The sequence below is a fragment of the Podarcis liolepis genome (assembly GCF_965112155.1).
Source record: "Podarcis liolepis genome assembly, chromosome: 10".
NCBI classification, from domain to species: Eukaryota; Metazoa; Chordata; class Lepidosauria; order Squamata; family Lacertidae; genus Podarcis; species Podarcis liolepis.
The window spans coordinates 24704844-24723362 of NC_139562.1; the positions used below are offsets into that span (position 1 = coordinate 24704844).

The 18519-nt window shown below is 44.1% G+C and overlaps 1 protein-coding gene across 2 annotated transcripts in view; it reads left to right on the top strand.

Annotated features, from left to right (window-relative positions):
* The window catches only part of STAB2 (stabilin 2), a 91564-nt gene that overhangs the window by 65793 nt on the left and 7252 nt on the right, over positions 1–18519 (top strand). For both annotated transcript variants that reach the window (XM_083461824.1, XM_083461823.1), the window contains exons 53-63: positions 858–1004; positions 3576–3632; positions 4167–4290; positions 9520–9669; positions 10175–10279; positions 11190–11297; positions 12380–12573; positions 14096–14237; positions 15202–15335; positions 16979–17144; positions 18119–18225. In XM_083461824.1, coding sequence (XP_083317950.1) covers positions 858–1004; positions 3576–3632; positions 4167–4290; positions 9520–9669; positions 10175–10279; positions 11190–11297; positions 12380–12573; positions 14096–14237; positions 15202–15335; positions 16979–17144; positions 18119–18225 — 1434 coding nt within the window. The remainder of the gene's footprint in view (positions 1–857; positions 1005–3575; positions 3633–4166; positions 4291–9519; positions 9670–10174; positions 10280–11189; positions 11298–12379; positions 12574–14095; positions 14238–15201; positions 15336–16978; positions 17145–18118; positions 18226–18519) is intronic.

Sequence of the window (18519 nt, forward strand, 5' to 3'; positions counted from 1 at the left end):
CCAAACGGTGTAGACCAGGGTGGGGAAGAGCCCTGCAGAATACTGTAGGGCAACTTCCATAGGGAGGGAACGATAGTCTTCCATCTTCAAACCGTGGAAAAGTGAAGCTTTCCACAGGAATGGTGAAAGGAATGGAACCACTGTACAGCCCCCAGAAGGCAGTCCAGAAGAATAACCAAGATCTTTGAAATCCACTGAGAGGTCCAATGAATCAACAGAATTATGTTGCCCCTATCTCTTCGTCAGCACAGGCTGTCAAATCAGGTGACCAAGAGGGTGACCAAACTCCCATCAGAAATCAGATTGAGATGGATCAGGGGTATCCAATGTTGTTGGATTCCGTCCCCCATCAGCCCTGGCCAGCATGGTCAGCGTTCAGTGATGAGCTGTAGTCCAGCAACATCTGCATTGCCTACCCCAGATCTAGTTCATAGACTTTCTCCAGAAGCACCCATAGTTGTTTCGCATTAATGAAACAACTAATTTCATAAAAATAGTGCCTTTTAAGGTTTTTATGCTGCTCAATATCAGTGTTCTCTGGGCAGCTTAAAGCAACAAAACATTAAAATACAATATCCATAAAACAATAAAAAAGCAACATTAAAATGTCAGCGGCAGCAAACGAAACAGTATAATAAGATACATAGCATCTCTGAAAGCATTGGTTTTGAAACATGTTGTCATATAAATAGATAAGCAGATACTACACAAGAGGTGTTGGCTTTGGGATTCTTGGTAAATATGTTAAAAAACCAACCAACAATCTGACTCCAATTTATATTTATTCTTCCTGTTTTCACTACCTAATAGGCCTCCTGCTGAAGCAGTGATAACTTTATTATAACTTTCTCCTTCAGGGTGACCTGTTCCTCAATGAAAGAAGGTGTAAGATTGTACAAAGGCATATTGAGTTTGATGGTGGCATCGCTTATGGTATTGACTGCATGTTAACAGATCCTGTCCTTGGAGGTCGATGTGACACCTTTATCTCTTCTAATATTCCGGTCAGTCCTCCTATGGATTTTTGTTGCCTTCTGAATCTCAGAACTAATCCAGTGCCCTTACATCTGTGAGTGCTCCAATATGTATACACATCTCCTGCAAGTACAAGGGAATCCTGCATATGCAGGACCTTTTGCTGTACACTGGAGCTCTAGATCAGAGCCTAAATAATGCAGCTCAGTAGGTGCATACTCAGAAGTCTTATTCAGTTCAAGAGGATTTAGTTCAATTAAACTTAATCTGCTTCTTACTGCCTACTTTTGAATGTTGCTTGATTTAGATAATGAAATGCATTTGCTGTTTTGAATATCTTTAGTTATTGTCCTTGACTAGGAATAATAATAGAGAGATATTTAATAATTTTCTCTGCCTACTTCTCCATTTTATTGCACAAATGAAAAAGTTCTACTGGGCTAGATTTCATTTCTCAGTTATTCCATGTTCTATATTTCCAGGATTTTATAAATGTTGAAGTATTGGGGAAAACCCAATATGATGCATATGGGATTTTCCCCCTCTGTTCTATCATTTAAGGTGTATTCATGGAATGTCTGTGCCTGGGAGGAAAGTGGCAATACACTGATACTTATTTATTAAATTTCTACACCACTCCAGCTGAGGATCACACACACACACACACACACAACAAAGTAACAAATAAAATGACTCACATCCCACAGTTTAAAAATCCATAGATTATTTAAGAATGTTTTTGCCTGGCACTCCCATCCCAGTGACCTATATACAGGCCCTGCCCTTAGGCAGAATGATACAGCCACCACAAGCCAGAATGTCTGTGAGTGGACAGCAAAGAGGTACTAGTGGGATTCTCTGCCTGTGGTGCCAAAATACCTTGACTGGCTTTGAGTACTATGCACCTTGACTTATCCATCTGGTCTATTTGCTGGTCCACCTCAGCCAGCAAAATGTATTGAACCATCTTATTCATTGAGTTACCTGAAGACAGACACGAACATGCATACAACTGTACATGCACAGGCTCTGTGCAGTTCAGTGGGAGCATGAATGTCAGGCCAAAAGGCAACACGCAGGACCTTGGACAGTTCCATGGAGCTCTACTAAAGGTGGAGTCCCTGCAGCTTTATGTAGATTGACCAGGCTTAGAATGTAGCATGCTCCTCTAACCTGAAGGAGCTGGTTGGCTGGTTAAAGTGTCTTCATCTTGTTTTGTAGTCTGTGAGGCCTCTGTGAGGCTTAGGAGACAGACCTGCCCCTCTGAGTCTAAGAATGGTGGCAGGATTGTGTCCTTTTGCAGAGAAGGCTCTGTATGAGGTAGTGGCAGTTCTACCACCAAGGAAGTAGCCTGAACCTCATCCGAGTACTCTGTTGCACACTGCAAAGTCCCCAGGTTGTGGCATTCAAATTAATGTGTGAAGCTTGTGGGCAAAGTCTTACCACTGCAATGACAGTCTTCCCTCCCTCCATCCCCATGCATTCATTAGACACTCTTTGCACTACTGAAGAGGACGGTTGTTGAATCAGAAATGTATTTTCTTTTACCGAAGTGACTAAGAAAATGGGAATTGAGAAGCTGTGTTTTAGGCCTCTAAAACACTATTGTACAAATAGGGGTGCTGTGGTCCAAACCACTGAGCCTCTTGAGCTTTCAGATCAGGTCAATGGTTCAAATCCTCACAATGGGATGAGCTCCTGTTGCTCTGTCCCAGCTCCTACCAACCTAGCAGTTTGAAAGCACGCCAGTGCAAGTAGATAAATAAGTACTGCTGCGGTGGGAAGGTAAACGGCATTTATGTGTGCTCTGGTTTCCATCACGGTGTTCCATTGCACCAGAAACAGTTTAGTCATGCTGGCCACATGACCCCGAAAGCTGTCTGTAGACAAACGCTGGCTCCCTCGGCCTGAAAGTGAGATGAAGGCCACACCCCATAGTCACCTTTAACTGGACTTAACCATCCAGGGGTCCTTTACCTTTTTTTACCTATTCACTAATGTTTGATTTATTGCCTTGCTTTTTGCTTGGTCCCGATTGTGCTCATATAAATTTTGTGCATACAGCCATACCTCGGGTTACAGACACTTCAGGTTGCGTTTTTTCGGGTTACATACTGCCGAAACCCGGAAGTACCAGAACGGGTTACTTCCGGGTTTTGGTGGTCGCACATGTTCAGAAGCGCCAAATCGCAACCCGTGCGTGCACCGACACAGCCCTGCGGGTTGCAAATGCTGAGGGTTGCGAACGTGCATCCCGCACGGATCACGTTCACAACCCGAGCGTCCACTGTATAAGCTCTATGAGCATAGGGTCTGTATAGAGGTACAACTGAATTCATGGGGACCCGTCAGCTGTGGAACTTACTGATTCATTCACTCACTCATTCACTCAGGTATATATTAGTAAATATACCTTTGGTAAGAGACTTGTTTAAAAAAATTGTAGGAAACGAAGTTTACAATGTCAGTTCATAGTGCTAATTAGATTATATATTGCATTTGCATAATTATTTTAATAATTAAGTGTGGTTTTTAATCCTAGCTAGCTTTGGGGAGTTTTAGTCTTCTGATAGAAAAAGTGTATTTCTCTTTCTCTTCAGGGATACTGCACTGCTTGTTACATAACTCCTCAGTGCCCTGCTGGATCTAAAGTGACGGTAATTACAGTTCTACACTTACGAGTCAAAATTTAACCGACAAGTTGTAATAAAATATTTTGGAAAATGGCTACATTTTAAACAAACAAGCTTATACAGCAAAGGAGGTATCAAAAGGACTTGGAAGCTCTGTAACCTACTTATGAATTATAAAATATCTCAGTGGTTCCTTTCTCACTCCCTCAATCATAAGATTTCAGAGCTACTTACACACCATACATATGAAGCACATTTTCCCACACCACAGAATCCTGGGAACTGTAGTTTGTTATGCGTGCTGGTAGCTGTAGTTCTGGAAGGGGTAAACTACAGTTACCAGGATTCCTTTTGGGAGGCAAAACGTGCTTTCACATTTCAGGGAGTTGGATTTAGATGACCTTTGAGATTCCTTCCAACATTAGGATTCTAAGCCATTCTGTGAGGGCTGGTAGGGGCGTTATGAATACCTTGTACTATGGTGCATTTATTGAATTTCCTGATTTCTTTGTTTTTTCCATTCTCTTTTTCCCCCATTTCTAAATATGAAACCGTAAGGGAGAGGTGAAGAGATGTACTTACATTCTCAACCACAGGATCTTGAAAGGGTGTCAGAAGGATTGTTCTATGATGGTCAGGGTACCACACTGTTGCAAGGGCTACTTTGGGAATGAATGTCAAGGTAAGATTTCCTGGGATCAAACACTTGGGAAACTTCTGAGAAGGGCTCCTGTACTTATATATCTTTCTCAGTGATGCTATTAGCAGCGTGGGAAGGGGGAGCAATTTAGGTCTAGATAAACAGCATGAGGGGGGAAAGGTTAAACATCCCCTTTCCCAGCACAACTTTTACAGTCAACATTGGATCCCTTTATGGCTGCCTAAAAAAGAAAACTGCGATAGGCTTCCTACATATCGTCTGTTCTGACTCTTGAACAGGAGAGTTGGCTTAGCAACCACCAGGCAGCATGTGGCAGAAACAGATGGCAGAGGGGTGGTCCAGAGTGTTTAAAGTAATAGGGAAACATTTTTCACAGAATCATAGAATTACAGAGTTGGAAGGTATCCTGAGGGTCATGTTGTCCAGCCCCTTCAATGCAGGAATCTCACTTAAAGCATCCATGACAGATGGCCATCCAAACCCTGCTTAAACACCTGCAATGAAGGAAAGTCAACCACCTTCTGAGGGAGTCTGTTCTACTGTTGAACAGCATTCACTGTCCAAAAGTTTATCCTGGTTTTTAGTTGCAATGGCCTTTCTTGTAACTTGAACCCATTGGTTTGGGTCCTCTCCTCCAGAGCAGGAGAAAACAAGTTTGCTCCATCTTCCGTTTGACAGCCCTTAAGATGACTATCATATCTCCGCTCAGTCTCCTCTTCTTATTCAAGCTAAGCATACCCAACTCCCTCAACCACTCCTCATAAGGCTTGGTTTCCAGACCCTTGATCATTTTGATTTCCCTCCTCTGCACATGTTCCAGCTTGCCCATGTTCTTCTTAAACTGTGGTGTCCAGAACTGGACACAATATTCTGAGTGTGGTCTGACCAAGGCTGACCTTGAACGGGGCGCTAAACTTCTTCTGATGCAGCCTAGAATAACTGCTGCTGGTATACTTTCCCCATTATTGCCTCTTGTAAATAGATTTTAAAGGGTTTTGTTGCCAAAAGCCTTCTGTACAGTTAAATAACAGGTCTATAAAAATCGCCACAACCATCAAACAGTACTGATGCAAAGGTGCATAGGAAACAAAACTTCAGACAAAAGCCTGGGTGGAAAATAAGTTTCAAGTTGGTGTCATAAACTATAAATTTCCATAACTGGAGTGCCTGCGTTGAGAATGCTCTCTCGTGGCTTGCCAAAATAAATGCAACACTACCAAGAGGACGTGCCCATATAGTCTTAACATCCACCCTATTATTTTGAATGTCAATTGTTGTAACAATGCAAAATTAAAATAAATTATATCTCTGCAACCCACACTGGGACCTTATGATGAAGGGTAGTAAGAAATCAAATAATAATGAATTAATTAATATATTTGGAACCTAAGCCATAATATTCTTTCAGGGAAGATTATCACCTTAGCTCTGTGTGCCTAAATACCGGTAGATCTTATGGCAGTTTGTTATCAGGCGTGACTCCCGCTAATTGATTTATGGCCCTCAATTAGCTCTTCACTGCCCGGCACACTTCTCCTGCCGCATGCTCTGCTCCGAGCTCTCCGTCACGCCATAGCAGAGTTTTGCACAGCGGTGTAAACTGTCACGTTGCTTGGCTTCCAGACAAACACACACAGAGTCCAGGTTTGTCTATTTACAGCTTTTATTCCGATATTTCTCAGGAATTTCCAGGACTAGTTGCAGCCATCACAGCACTGCATCCTTTCCCCCACAGAGTACAGAGTGGGACTGGCAAACTTTGCCCAAGCTCCTCCCGAGCTTCCAAAAGTGACGTCAGAATGGTGTGGCATCATGGGAAGAACTTAACTCGTTAAGTTCCAGCTCCAACACCCCCCTTTGCCGCACCTTCTGACAAGACCCTTTTGAGTTCAACACCTTTCCCTTTGCCTTGTGCTCCTTCCCAGCATCTTTCCCAGGCACCTGTTGAACCCCTTCAACACTCCCAGAATCACACTGTGCGAACCTGGCCCACGCACTTCTCGCTTGGTACCTTTCAGGTGGAATGCCCTTTGTTGCGCGACTTGACCTTCTGGGCACAAACTCAGATGTTACCTCTGACTCACTGCCACCAGGACCTGTGTCCTCAGCTTCACGGGATTCCCCTTCCGACTTAAAGCGTTTTCGAATCCTTTCCATTACACTTACAGGAGAACTAGGCTCACTTTTGGGTGTTCTCTTAACCTGTGGAGAAACTACAGATACCTCCTCCTGTTCCTGACTTTGGTCAGTTACCTGATCGTCATCATCAGACTCAGTTTCTTCTTCCTCCCCCTCAGAATCTTCCTGTTCTGAATCAGAAAGACATTCTGAAAGAACATCACGCTTGGAAGCAGGTTTTGACTTTTCATCCTGCTCATAGAACTCAGCGTGCTTGCTGATCAGTAACTTACTCTGATCACCTGATGGAAATGCAAACCTCCATGCACTCGCTGTTGGCTCATACCCACAGAAGATCATTTTCCGGAACTTGGATCCATCTGGCCCCTGCAACGCAGCAGGTACTGACACAGATGCATGTGACCCGAACATACGCAAAAAATGAATCTGGGGTTTCCTGCCATGCAACAGCCCAAACGGTGTGTCCCCTACCATGGAATTGTAGGTGCGATTCCAGGTGAAGCTCACATACTTGATTGCCTCCAGCCAAAACCTTGGAGGTAACCCAGAATCTTTCAGCAACACCTGTGCAGTTTTAACCAGAGCCTGACACTTGAGCTCTGCCTCCCCCCTCTGATTGGGTGAAGTCACTGTGTGACGTATCCCTTTCTTGCGAAAGTACTTCTGCAAAGCAGAACCTGTACACTCAGCTCCTCTGTCACTCGTGACAGCTTGCACTTTGGTGGAAAACCTTTGTTCCACCTCCTCAATCCAATGTTTGATCAGCTGTGCTGCATCATCCTTGGATTTGAGACCGTGTGTCCAGGAATTCTGTGTAAAATTATCCTGCATCGAGAGCAGAAACCTTGACCCTCCCAGACTTGGTTCTTTTACAGGACCCCACAAATCTATGTGAATTTGTTCAAAAGGCCTAGTGGTTATCCTCTCAACCTTTGGATAACTGCATCCTTTTACCTTTGCCAGCTTGCAAGTTTCACAACTTACAGCAGATCCACATTCTGAGATCTTACACCCTTTAGAAACTTCTGGTAGCACCTGTAGTTCTTCTAGAGAACTATGGGCTGTTCGTGTATGCCAAGCATGTACGCATGAATCATGATTGGGAATTGTAGCACGCAGTGCTTGTGCTTTCTCAACCTTCCCATCACCCTCCAGAGACGTTTTAAGAATGAAGAGATCATTCTGCCCCTTTTTAACCTTGGCAAGCATCCTCCCTCCTTTGGAGATTGTGCACACATCATCCTGAAAACAAACCGTAAATCCCTTTTTCAGTAAATAAGGCACAGATAAAAGACAGTGGTGCATCCCAGGAACGGTACAACACTCCAGCGTTTCCTGCAAAATACGAAAATGCAGATTTACAACATTAGTCAAATTTCTTTTCTGTCCATTTGCAAACAGAACAGTTTTCCCGGCAGGTATTGCCGTGCAGTTCCACCTCTCGACAGCAGGTGTCTCTGGAATCAAATTGCGATTAGCTGCAGAGTCAATAACAAAATTTAGCTCTTGGCTTGTGTCACAGCTGTCTTCAGACAAAGCCAGACTAGCTGTTATCTGATACGTCCCTTCCTGGCACCTGGTACGTCCACCAGCCTCAGTCCCATGCCTGGTTGTTTTTCCAGACTGGATGCCATGGAAACCCGACTGATTCCCATGAGAGTTCAGCTGTTTGACCTTGGCAACATCCTGTCTTGCCTCCTTGCTCCGGTGGGGGCAATCTCGCCGCAAATGTCCCGCTGCATTACACACGTAGCAACGAAAAACTCCAGTGGAAAAACACTGCCTGGGGCTCTTTTCAGCTGGCTTGGCCCTCCTTCTTCCGGAAAAGCACTCCTTGCCAGATCCGCCCCCCTTGAACTGCCGCTTCATTCCAGCAGGTTCAGTGGAAAACTTTTCAAACTTGCCTTTGGAACTTTCCGCCCCCCCCGACTTGCTCACTAGCACTCCTTGAGGCTAAATCATCAGGAACAGGGGCTCCAGCCATCTCTAGGCTTCCAGCTTCAATCTGCCCTTGGCCTCCTGCTGAGCCTTCACACAGACGTTTCAGCACACGCCAAGCCTCACACGCAGATTCAACGCCCTTCAGGTGTTGTTGCAAATTAGCATGAACACCTGCTCTCAACATGCAGATCTCAGCTTTCTCCCTCTGCATTCTCTCCTCCAGAGAAGCAGATTGCAACTTTCCTGCATCTCTGTCCTCTCTGTCCACCAGTTGCACTGGTTCTTTTTGGGAAATGTCCCAAACTTCCGTGGCTAAAAACCACGCTCTCACCCTTTTTGTCCAGGTATTCCACGCTTGGACGGTGAGTTCCTCAAGCTGTTCAAACGGAGCTTGAATCCCTTCCTGGCCATCTGCCATCTCCTTCCGTTCTCCCAAGGGGGCCCCAAGCTGTACTTACAAAAACATCAGCTCCTCTGGCATTTCTCCCTGGAGAAACGATACCTCAGCTCTGCGCAGTTCTCAGCAACACAGGCACTCTCTGCGTCTTGCAGCTTGCTTGTTTGCTTCTGCCTCCGCCTCCTGCCGTCTCTGCTCGACACCGCAGATCAAAGCTTTCGGCAGTCTCCCGTGACAGGTTTACAAGCGATGATTTAGGACATCCATAACCTATGGCAGTTTGTTATCAGGCGTGACTCCCGCTAATTGATTTATGGCCCTCAATTAGCTCTTCACTGCCCGGCACACTTCTCCTGCCGCATGCTCTGCTCCGAGCTCTCCGTCACGCCATAGCAGAGTTTTGCACAGCGGTGTAAACTGTCACGTTGCTTGGCTTCCAGACAAACACACACAGAGTCCAGGTTTGTCTATTTACAGCTTTTATTCCGATATTTCTCAGGAATTTCCAGGACTAGTTGCAGCCATCACAGCACTGCATCCTTTCCCCCACAGAGTACAGAGTGGGACTGGCAAACTTTGCCCAAGCTCCTCCCGAGCTTCCAAAAGTGACATCAGAATGGTGTGGCATCATGGGAAGAACTTAACTCGTTAAGTTCCAGCTCCAACAGATCTTTCTCTCTGAGCTGTGGGGTCCTAACCCAATAAGTAATAAAATAGCCACCTTGGGGATAGTTCTTACAAAGACTGACTCGTTGCCATTTTCTGCTTCCCAGCCTGCCCAGGAGGATCAGAAACTCCATGTAATAAGCGTGGTTCATGTGATGAAGAATATGCTGGCACGGGAGAATGTACATGCAATGCTGGCTTCAATGGGACTTCATGTGAGCTCTGTATGCCAGGAAGATACGGCTTGGATTGCAAATGTAGGTTTCACGTGGTTGTCGTTCTGTTAAGCCCTTTACTTGTGTAACCTTTTGTCAGACTATAAGGGGTAGCGTGGTTTAGTTGCAGGGGTGGAGAACCTGCTACCCTCCAGAAACTGTTGGACTACAACTCCCATCATCCTTCACTCTTGACCATGCTGGCTGGAGCTGATAGAAGATGGAGTGCAACAACATCTGCAGGGTCAGAGGTTCCCATCCTCTGTTAGTGGTTGCGGAGTGTGTCTTAGCTGAACTTGGGAGACGTAACTTCAGACCTTCTAGGCTCAGCCTAACCTAGGCTGCTTATTTGTGCAGGAGTGAAAAATGTGGTATGGACCCCTTTCACATGCCCCATCTTCAAGGGCTGCAACTTCTCTAATTATAAGGGACAGTGGGAAAATGCTTTTGCTAGGACCAGCTAGTGTTCATAACATAGATTTTTGGGTTGCAACAAGCTCCTCCTTATAATCCGTCTCCTAATCATCCAACAACTTTCTGTTTACAGCCTGTGAGTGCACATCACATGGACAGTGCGATGAAGGAATTTATGGATCAGGACGGTGCTTCTGTGAAACTGGATGGACTGGACAGCTCTGTGAAACCAAAATCGGTCTGACTCTTTAACAGTAGGAGAACGTTGTAGCCTGCAGAGTAGATTTCATCTCACCATTACTTTTTAGAGCTGTCGGCTGATTAAAATAGTCTTCACCATATTTTCCATACAAATAATAGATAAACTTAAAGAAATCAATATTCTTTGCATACTCTCAATCATGATGTGGTTCTATAAGAGAGGTAGCCCAGTCAGAATTAATTCTCTCGTTTCAGTGGCTCTTGGTTTCTGGTAAATATGCTTGAGATGTTATAACCAACATTTAATGGAGTAAAATAATTACTCCTCATCAACCATTTAGGGCGTATCTACCCTGAGAACGTTTATTAGTTGAATGACCTGCCTCATAGGCCTGCTGTGAAGGCAAGGGAAGTGCAACAAAAGTTATAAAACAAATAGAAAAACTAAAGCTGATATATAAATATAAACAATGTTAGCAACACATTTGCTATCATCACTCCTCTATCATATCCCTCAAAACAATTGTAGATTTGTTTGAGAAGGATAACTGTAATGTTGACATCTGAAATAGTCAGGGGTTTTTTTTTAATTGTTTAACCATAACAGTCATTGCAATGCATTAATCAAGGATTAAAATGGGAGTGAAAGAGAAAATAGAAGTGGAGAACCTGTGTCAGATAATTGCTGGATGATGGCTCCCATCACCCTGACCATAGGCTATGCCGGCTGGGGCTGATGCCCCTCCAGATTTAGCTGGCCTCCATGGATTTCCCTGTCCCTGAACTAAAACAGTTTACTGCAAATGTATCTGAGGTATTTACTTTGATTCAGTGCACAGGGATGCAATTCAGGCCACACCTCCAGTTTCTTTATTTAGGATTTTTCCTCAGTCTTGAGACAATGAGAAAAGTTTGAATGTGGGTAATGGTTCTAATTTTCTTCACAGCTTTAACTCCCGAGTGTTCACCCAACTGTTCCATTAATGCTGTTTGCCAAGAGCAAAACATCTGCCAGTGCAAACCATACTATAATGGAGATGGAATCACGTGTACAGGTAAAATCAACCGGAAAGATCAGCCACTAATAAAATTGAAGGAATGTATTTTAATTGAAATCTTCCACCATGTTTACTTACACACCCCTATTTTCTGGCCCTCATGCAGTTCCTATGTAATGTGATAAAATATGAAAGTATCCGTGAACTCCACAAATACATGTATTTTAGTGTGGCATTAAGGGGGCCTGGATCCACTCTGCACAAAGCAAGCCAATTATAATGTCAATTATTCATAATGACAGCCTACTTACTTTAGCCTAATTGCCCATGATGTTATGAGGCTGGTCTCCACAGCCAAAACATAAGGTTATACTTATAAATCCCCTGTTCCTGGAATATTAAAGGAGAGGGAGACCAACTTCTGGGTGTTCCAGTCAGGTGATTATTAGCTCTGAAGCACTGATCACCTGTTAGGGAAGGGTGTTTAGTCTCTCTCGCACACCTACCTGATGATCATGACTGTCAGATCTGGCAGCCCAGATCATCTGTTTGGGAGTGGAAGGGAAAGGAAAGGGAGAGAATCTTCAAGCACAAGCTCAGACTGGCAGACTTCTCTAGCTTTGTAGCATTTGAAGGGATTTCTGTCTTTTTGAGTTTGTTTCCTTGTTGCAATGGCTGCAAGCTTTGATGTGGTATTTAACTCAACAAATTGAGCCAAGTTTAGCGGTTCATTTTAGCTCTGTCCTTTCCTTCCTAGCCTTTGACTTTTAGAGAGGCATCTGATCACTAAAGTTCTTCCCGTTCCATAGCTGGTCCAGTAAGAGCAGGGGAAGAGCACACCAAGGGCATAGATCTACCCCAATGTAGAGGACAGACTGAACATTTGCTTCTCCCTAGGGTAAATCCAGGCATTTGGTGTCACGATTGTAGGCACGAGGTATCATAACAATCAGATACTGCCAGAAATACTCTGTATTTTCACATTCTTTGGGGGCCAAAAAATCTCACTTCATCAATATAAAGGAATAGAATAACGCCTGGAGGACTGCTCTATCAGTAACTTGCAATAATAGCTAACACATAGAACTTCCATATTCAAGAGCCTACATATCTATCTATCTGTGTTTTTTGCTTTGCAGCTGAGGATCTTTGTAAGAAAACCAACGGTGGCTGCAATAAGAATGCAAAGTGTGTACAAACTGGTGTGCAAGTCAATTGCACATGTCAGACAGGATACAAAGGGGACGGGCACACCTGCATGGCTATCAACCCTTGCACCGATGGGTTTAATGGTGGTTGCCATGAACATGCAATTTGCACCAAGACGGGACCTGTAAGTGTTAAGAGTCTTTCACCTTGTCCTAGGCAATGTATGACCTTCCAAACATTGCTGGACTCCCATCACTGTTGACCATGCTGTCTGGGGATGATGGGGGTGAAACATCTGGAAGACCACAGATTCCAAAACCCTGTCCGAGAGGCTGTTTCTCTCACTGGTATTAAGAGAACTGTTCAGGTAGCATCATTTTCAATTGTGCTCTCTTAGCCACTAAGAAAACTTTGGAAATGTCCCAGGAAAAGCAAAGTGTATCCCCCCCCCCCACCCTCCTAGCTATTCTGGTCAGTCATACATACTGCAGATTGTAAACAACATTTTAGCCCATTGGGTCTGCAAAGTTGCTTACAGAATGTACCGTATTTTTCACTCTATAAGACACACTTTTTCCCTCAAAAAAAGTAAGGGGAAATGTGTGTGCGTCTTATGGAGCGAATGCAGGCTGCACAGCTATCGCTGAAGCCAGAACAGCAAGAGGGATTGCTGCGCAGCAATCCCTCTTGCTGTTCTGGCTTCTGGGATTCAGAATATTTTTTTTATTGTTTTCCTCCTCCAAAAACTAGGTGCGTCTTATAGAGCGAAACATTAGGTAATCATAAAATAATCATAACATGCAATAAACCACGGCCAGCATTTCCCTGTGCTCTAGACTGGGGCAAGGGGAGATGGAAACAGTGTGTGCATGAAGTGAAAACTCTGTGGATGTGCCTTTAAGTCTGCAGTAGTGCAATTAGTTTTAGATCTGGACTGAATGGTCTTATGGAGCCAGTGCTTTTTAGATGGCAGTGTGTGCCCTCCTGTGTTTGAGGGCCCTCCTGCCTATTCTGCCCCAAAGATCTGCCTTCTGGTGGCAGCACTATGAGTATTTTTACCCTGAAAGAGAATTGCATGGTTGGTCTGAAAATATCATGTTCGGTTCCAGCTGCTGAGGGGACTTAATACAGTCTGCAAAACATTAGTCAGTTTCCCTCCTGTACTGCTACAGTGGAACTTTGGTTTTCAACGCAAACTGTTCCGGAAGACCGTTCGACTTTCGAAACGTTTGAAAACCGAGGCACAAAGGGTGGTCTGCAAATTTCATTGAGAAAATTGAGAAATATGCAGCGGAAGCCGTTCGACTTCCGAGGCGCGTTTGAAAACAGAAGCAATTATTTCTGGGTTTTCGGCGTTCGAAAACCGAAACGTTCAGCTTCCGAGATGCTCAAAAACAGTGGTAGAGACAAAGGATCTTACACACACATACCCCCCTTCTTCTTGAATGGACAGTATGCCATAATATCCGTGCTGAAGTGTTTACAATCTAGGGGGGAAGGCTATAGCTCAGTGGTAGAGCATCTGCCTTGCATGCAGTCCCATGTTCAGTCCCCAGTGGCCTCTCCAAGTAGGGCTGGGAATGTCCTCTGCCGGAAACCCTGGAGAGCTGGTGCCAGTCAGTGTAGGCAATACTGATTTAGGTGGTCTGACTCTTGTAAGGCAGCTTCCAATGTTTATGCAGTTTCATTGCAAATTTCTCTCCCAGGATAAGCGCACGTGTCAATGCAAAGATAACTACATTGGCGATGGAATTGATTGTGAGGTGAAACAGCTACCGGTAGACAGATGTTTGCAAGATAACGGGCAATGCCATGCCGATGCCAACTGTGCCGATCTCCATTTCCAAGGTCAGTGCACCACAAGCAGGCACACAATTATAGTGATTGTGAATTAAAAAAAAAAATAAGACTGTTCCATGACTCTCATGAGCCTAGACTTCTCAGAATTACATAGTCCTATAATTCTTTTAAATCCTGCCATAGCTACCCAAAGCAACTTAAATGGGAAATTTGCTACATTATAGATCAGGGGTCAGCAAGGTTTATCTTGCCTGGGACGGATTGGTTCCGCGGAGATCCCCCCACAAATTTCTGTGTCTGCGCAGACACGATTTTTGGCGATGCGGAAGCGAGTCCCCATGCCGCGCTGTGCTGGTTTAGCGCAGCACGCAAGCTGGCAGCTTTGTTCGGGGGCAGCTCGGGGGCCAGTCAAACAACCTCCGCGGGCTGCTTCCGGCCCATGGGCCTTAGATTGCTGACCCCTGTTATAGATGTTCAGTTTCTGTAGTATTGGTGAATGTGCTTTTCTCTAGGCCAGAGGAAGGGAACTATGGTCCTTCATATAACTGTTAGTCTGCAACTCCCATCAGGCAGCATGGCCAATGGTGAGAGTTCCAGTCCAGCTGGAAGGTACCAGCTAAGAGAAGACATCTCTAGATCAGCTTTGGTTCCACAGATGTTATTGGACTACATTACCATATTTTAGATATAAAAAGCTACATGTTAGGTTTTTGTTTTGACTATGTTTTGAGCGATTTATTGCATACAATCAGTATTCTTTGCCTGACTAACAATAGATTGAGTTGACAAAGGAGGGGTGTGTCTTTGAAGCACTCAATCTTCTTATTGCTACTTGAAAGCATTTTGGGTAGGACCATGAGGGGCCAGTTCATGATCCAAGATATAATTATCCACAAGACGTCTAGAAAACCAAACCCTATATATTCAGGATACACTGTGAAATGGAAATGTGGGTATAAAACTGTATAATGGAAAGGGTTGATTTTGGGGTTTGCTCCATTCTTCCTTCCAGATACTACTGTTGGAGTTTTTCATGTACGTTCTCCAAAGGGTCGGTATAAAATGACTTACGACGCAGCAAATAAGACCTGTGCAGATGAAGGAGCAACAATGGCTACTTACACTCAGCTTGTCTATGCGCAACAGGTAACAATGCTTATTTCCACTTGCAGGCAAGGCAGATAACTAACATATGCTTGAACTGAACAGAGAGACTTAGCTGCCAGGAGAATAAGTTGTAAAGGACAAGTGCCATCAGGAATACATATAGTTTCTTTTGAAGAAAAAGAAGTACGTAGGAAAACATTCAAATAAGTACAATATTGACTGTTGCTGCAACCTGTTTTTAAAAAAAGCACCAGAGCTGGTTCACACAAAAAACTCCCTTTCGTATTTTGGCTTCTTTATTCAAATAACAAACATGAGTCCTGTGCATATGCAAGTCAGTGCTATAATAAACACACTGTATTTTTACCAGTCCAGATCAGAACTGGGTCAGTACAGTGGTACCTCGGTTCCCAAACACCTCTGTTGTCGTACATTACATTTTGGTTCTCGAACACTGAAAAACCAAAAGTAAATGCTTCTGTTTTTGAACATTTTTCGGAACTCAAACATGCGACGCAGCTTCCGCTGAGTGCAAGAAGCTCTTGCAACCAATGGGATGCCACACCTCAGTTTCTGAACATTTCAGAAGCCGAACAGGCTTCTGGAATGGATTACGTTCAAGAACCGAGGTACCACTGTAGTATCCTGCGCAAGGGAATGCACAAGCCTGTTTTGACAGAACTGGTAAGTGAATGAGGTCCTTGAGCCTTTTGGAATGCAGTAAGTCTTAGCTGGAAGTGTGCAAACACCTGTACTGATGCACAGAGACTGGTCACGAGTGTGTGCCGTCCCAATTGCCATGGGACCTTTCGCTTGGCAAATGAGGCATAATATAGCAAGCCTGCCTCTCAGACTGCATGCAAATATCTCCCAGTTACCTCTCTTTCCCAACTCAGGCTGAAAGAACGTGCATATGATTCTAGGAAAGGCCAGAGATCTCTGTCCCAGGTGGCAAGTTTCCTTACGCAGCACTACATTTCCAAATCTGGAGCAAGAGGCATCGACCAGCGCTGCGATACAATGCCGGCTACTTTGCTAGGGTTGCCCCCCGGTGCTAACTCGAGGGCACCAGTTGCAGTTCTGTCCCAGCACGGAAATGTTTAAAGCCCACCCAGTCTTAAGCTTCTTGGCAATGGAATGCCCAGTCATGTGACTGGGCCATGCGAGATAGAACCAGGAAAAAGGCCAATGCTTAAGTCGCAGCCTTCAAAGCAAGGCTTAGAATCATAGAATCATAGAATCATAGAGTTGGAAGAGACCACAAGGGCCATCGAGTCCAACCCCCTGCCAAGCAGGAAACACCATCAGAGCACTCCTGACATATGGTTGTCAAGCCTCTGCTTAAAGACCTCCAAAGTAGGAGACTCCACCACATTCCTTGGCAGCAAATTCCACTGTCGAACAGCTCTTACTGTCAGGAAGTTCTTCCTAATGTTTAGGTGGAATCTTCTTTCTTGTAGTTTGGATCCATTGCTCCGTGTCCGCTTCTCTGGAGCAGCAGAAAACAACCTTTCTCCCTCCTCTATGTGACATCCTTTTATATATTTGAACATGGCTTCATTGGGCTTTGACAGTGGGTGGTGTCCCCTCCTACTGGCCACACATTGCCTAAAGCCCATCATAGCATTAGGTTAACACCATTTCCCATTTTCCTTTGTTTCATGGTTATATGCTAACGGCAGGCAAAGTATCATCTATGTACTGCTGGCTGGCTGGCGAATGGAAGAGTAGCCTATCCGACTGCCTTCTCTGCCCCCAAATGTGGTGGAGGAATTGTTGGGATTATCGACTACGGGTACAGAGTCAACATGAGTGAAACATGGGATGTCTACTGTTACAGAGTCAAAGGTAAAAGAAAAAAGTGCCTTTGCCTAATGTCGTTTGCCAGAAATATATTTCATTTCCAGAACTACTAATAAGATCATATTGTCATTGTATATTAACTTGGCAGCAGACACAAAGCCATTTCTGAGGTACTGTGGAAAGTTTTTAACCAGGGATAGGCAAACTAAGGCCTGGGGGCCGGATCCGGCCCAATCGCCTTCTCAATCCGGCCCACAGATGGTCCGGAAATCAGCGTGTTTTTACATGAGTAGAATGCGTCCTTTTATTTAAAATGTATCTCTGAGTTATTTGTGGGGCATAGGAATTTGTTCTTTTTTTTCCCTTCAAAATATAGTCTGGCCCACCACATGGTCTGAAGGACAGTGGACCGGCCCAAGGCTGAAAAAGGTTGCTGACCCCTGGTTTTTAACACTGCAGATAGTGGTGCCGGGGTGGGGTGGGGAGCGAGACTTCATGGTTTTCTACAATTTGACATATTCATATTGTCTGCTCTGGCATTCAAATTGGGGTCTGAATAATGTCTACAGACAATGAGGAGGTTGTTGGTGGTGAGGCATCATGAAGAAGGACTCCCTAATTGTCTACATTGCCACTAGTAGCTGATGGGGGGGGCGGCGAAATTAGTTTGGTTTACATTTTAATGCAAATTTACCTTATCTGCACTTTCTGAAGCCATACAGGAACCAAAACACACCTATCCAAATTTGGCGATGCAGCTCCCCAACCATAAAACACATACTAAAATGTATATGTTCGGGGAACATGCAAAGAAACGTGCATGTATTAATCCTAATACATTTTTACAACTGCTTGTAAAAATGAATGTATAAGGAAGAATTGCATGCAAATATTGTGTAGTGGGATGGATAGGGATCTGATATCCACTTCCTTTTTTTTTGCAATTGTAGATAGTTCTCTAGATATGGAAGCCTCATCTCTGCTTGCTGTCTAAAATTGTGTTGTTTTATGTTTTATAGATGTCAACTGCACCTGTAAAATTGGTTATGTGGGTGATGGATTTACATGTAGTGGGACTCTGCTTCAAGTCCTCACTTCTTTGTCAAAATTTACAAACTTCGTCTCAGTGAGTAACAGAAACAGACCACCTCACCCCAAAAACTGAAATTAAATAAAATATGCCTCAAAATTTCAAAAATGAACCAACATCTTTATTCCTGTTACACTTCTGTTTTTAGTAAATCATATTAGCTTAAAGAGGCTATAAGCAGACAATGAATAAAATGTAAAATGTTATGGCTATCAGATGTGATCCTTTGGCAATTAAGATCAAGAAGCAATTGTTTGCAATCCCAGGCTTCTTGTGTTTGTTTTTCTTCATTCTCAGAAGTATGAAAATTGTCTAAGAACAACTATAAGA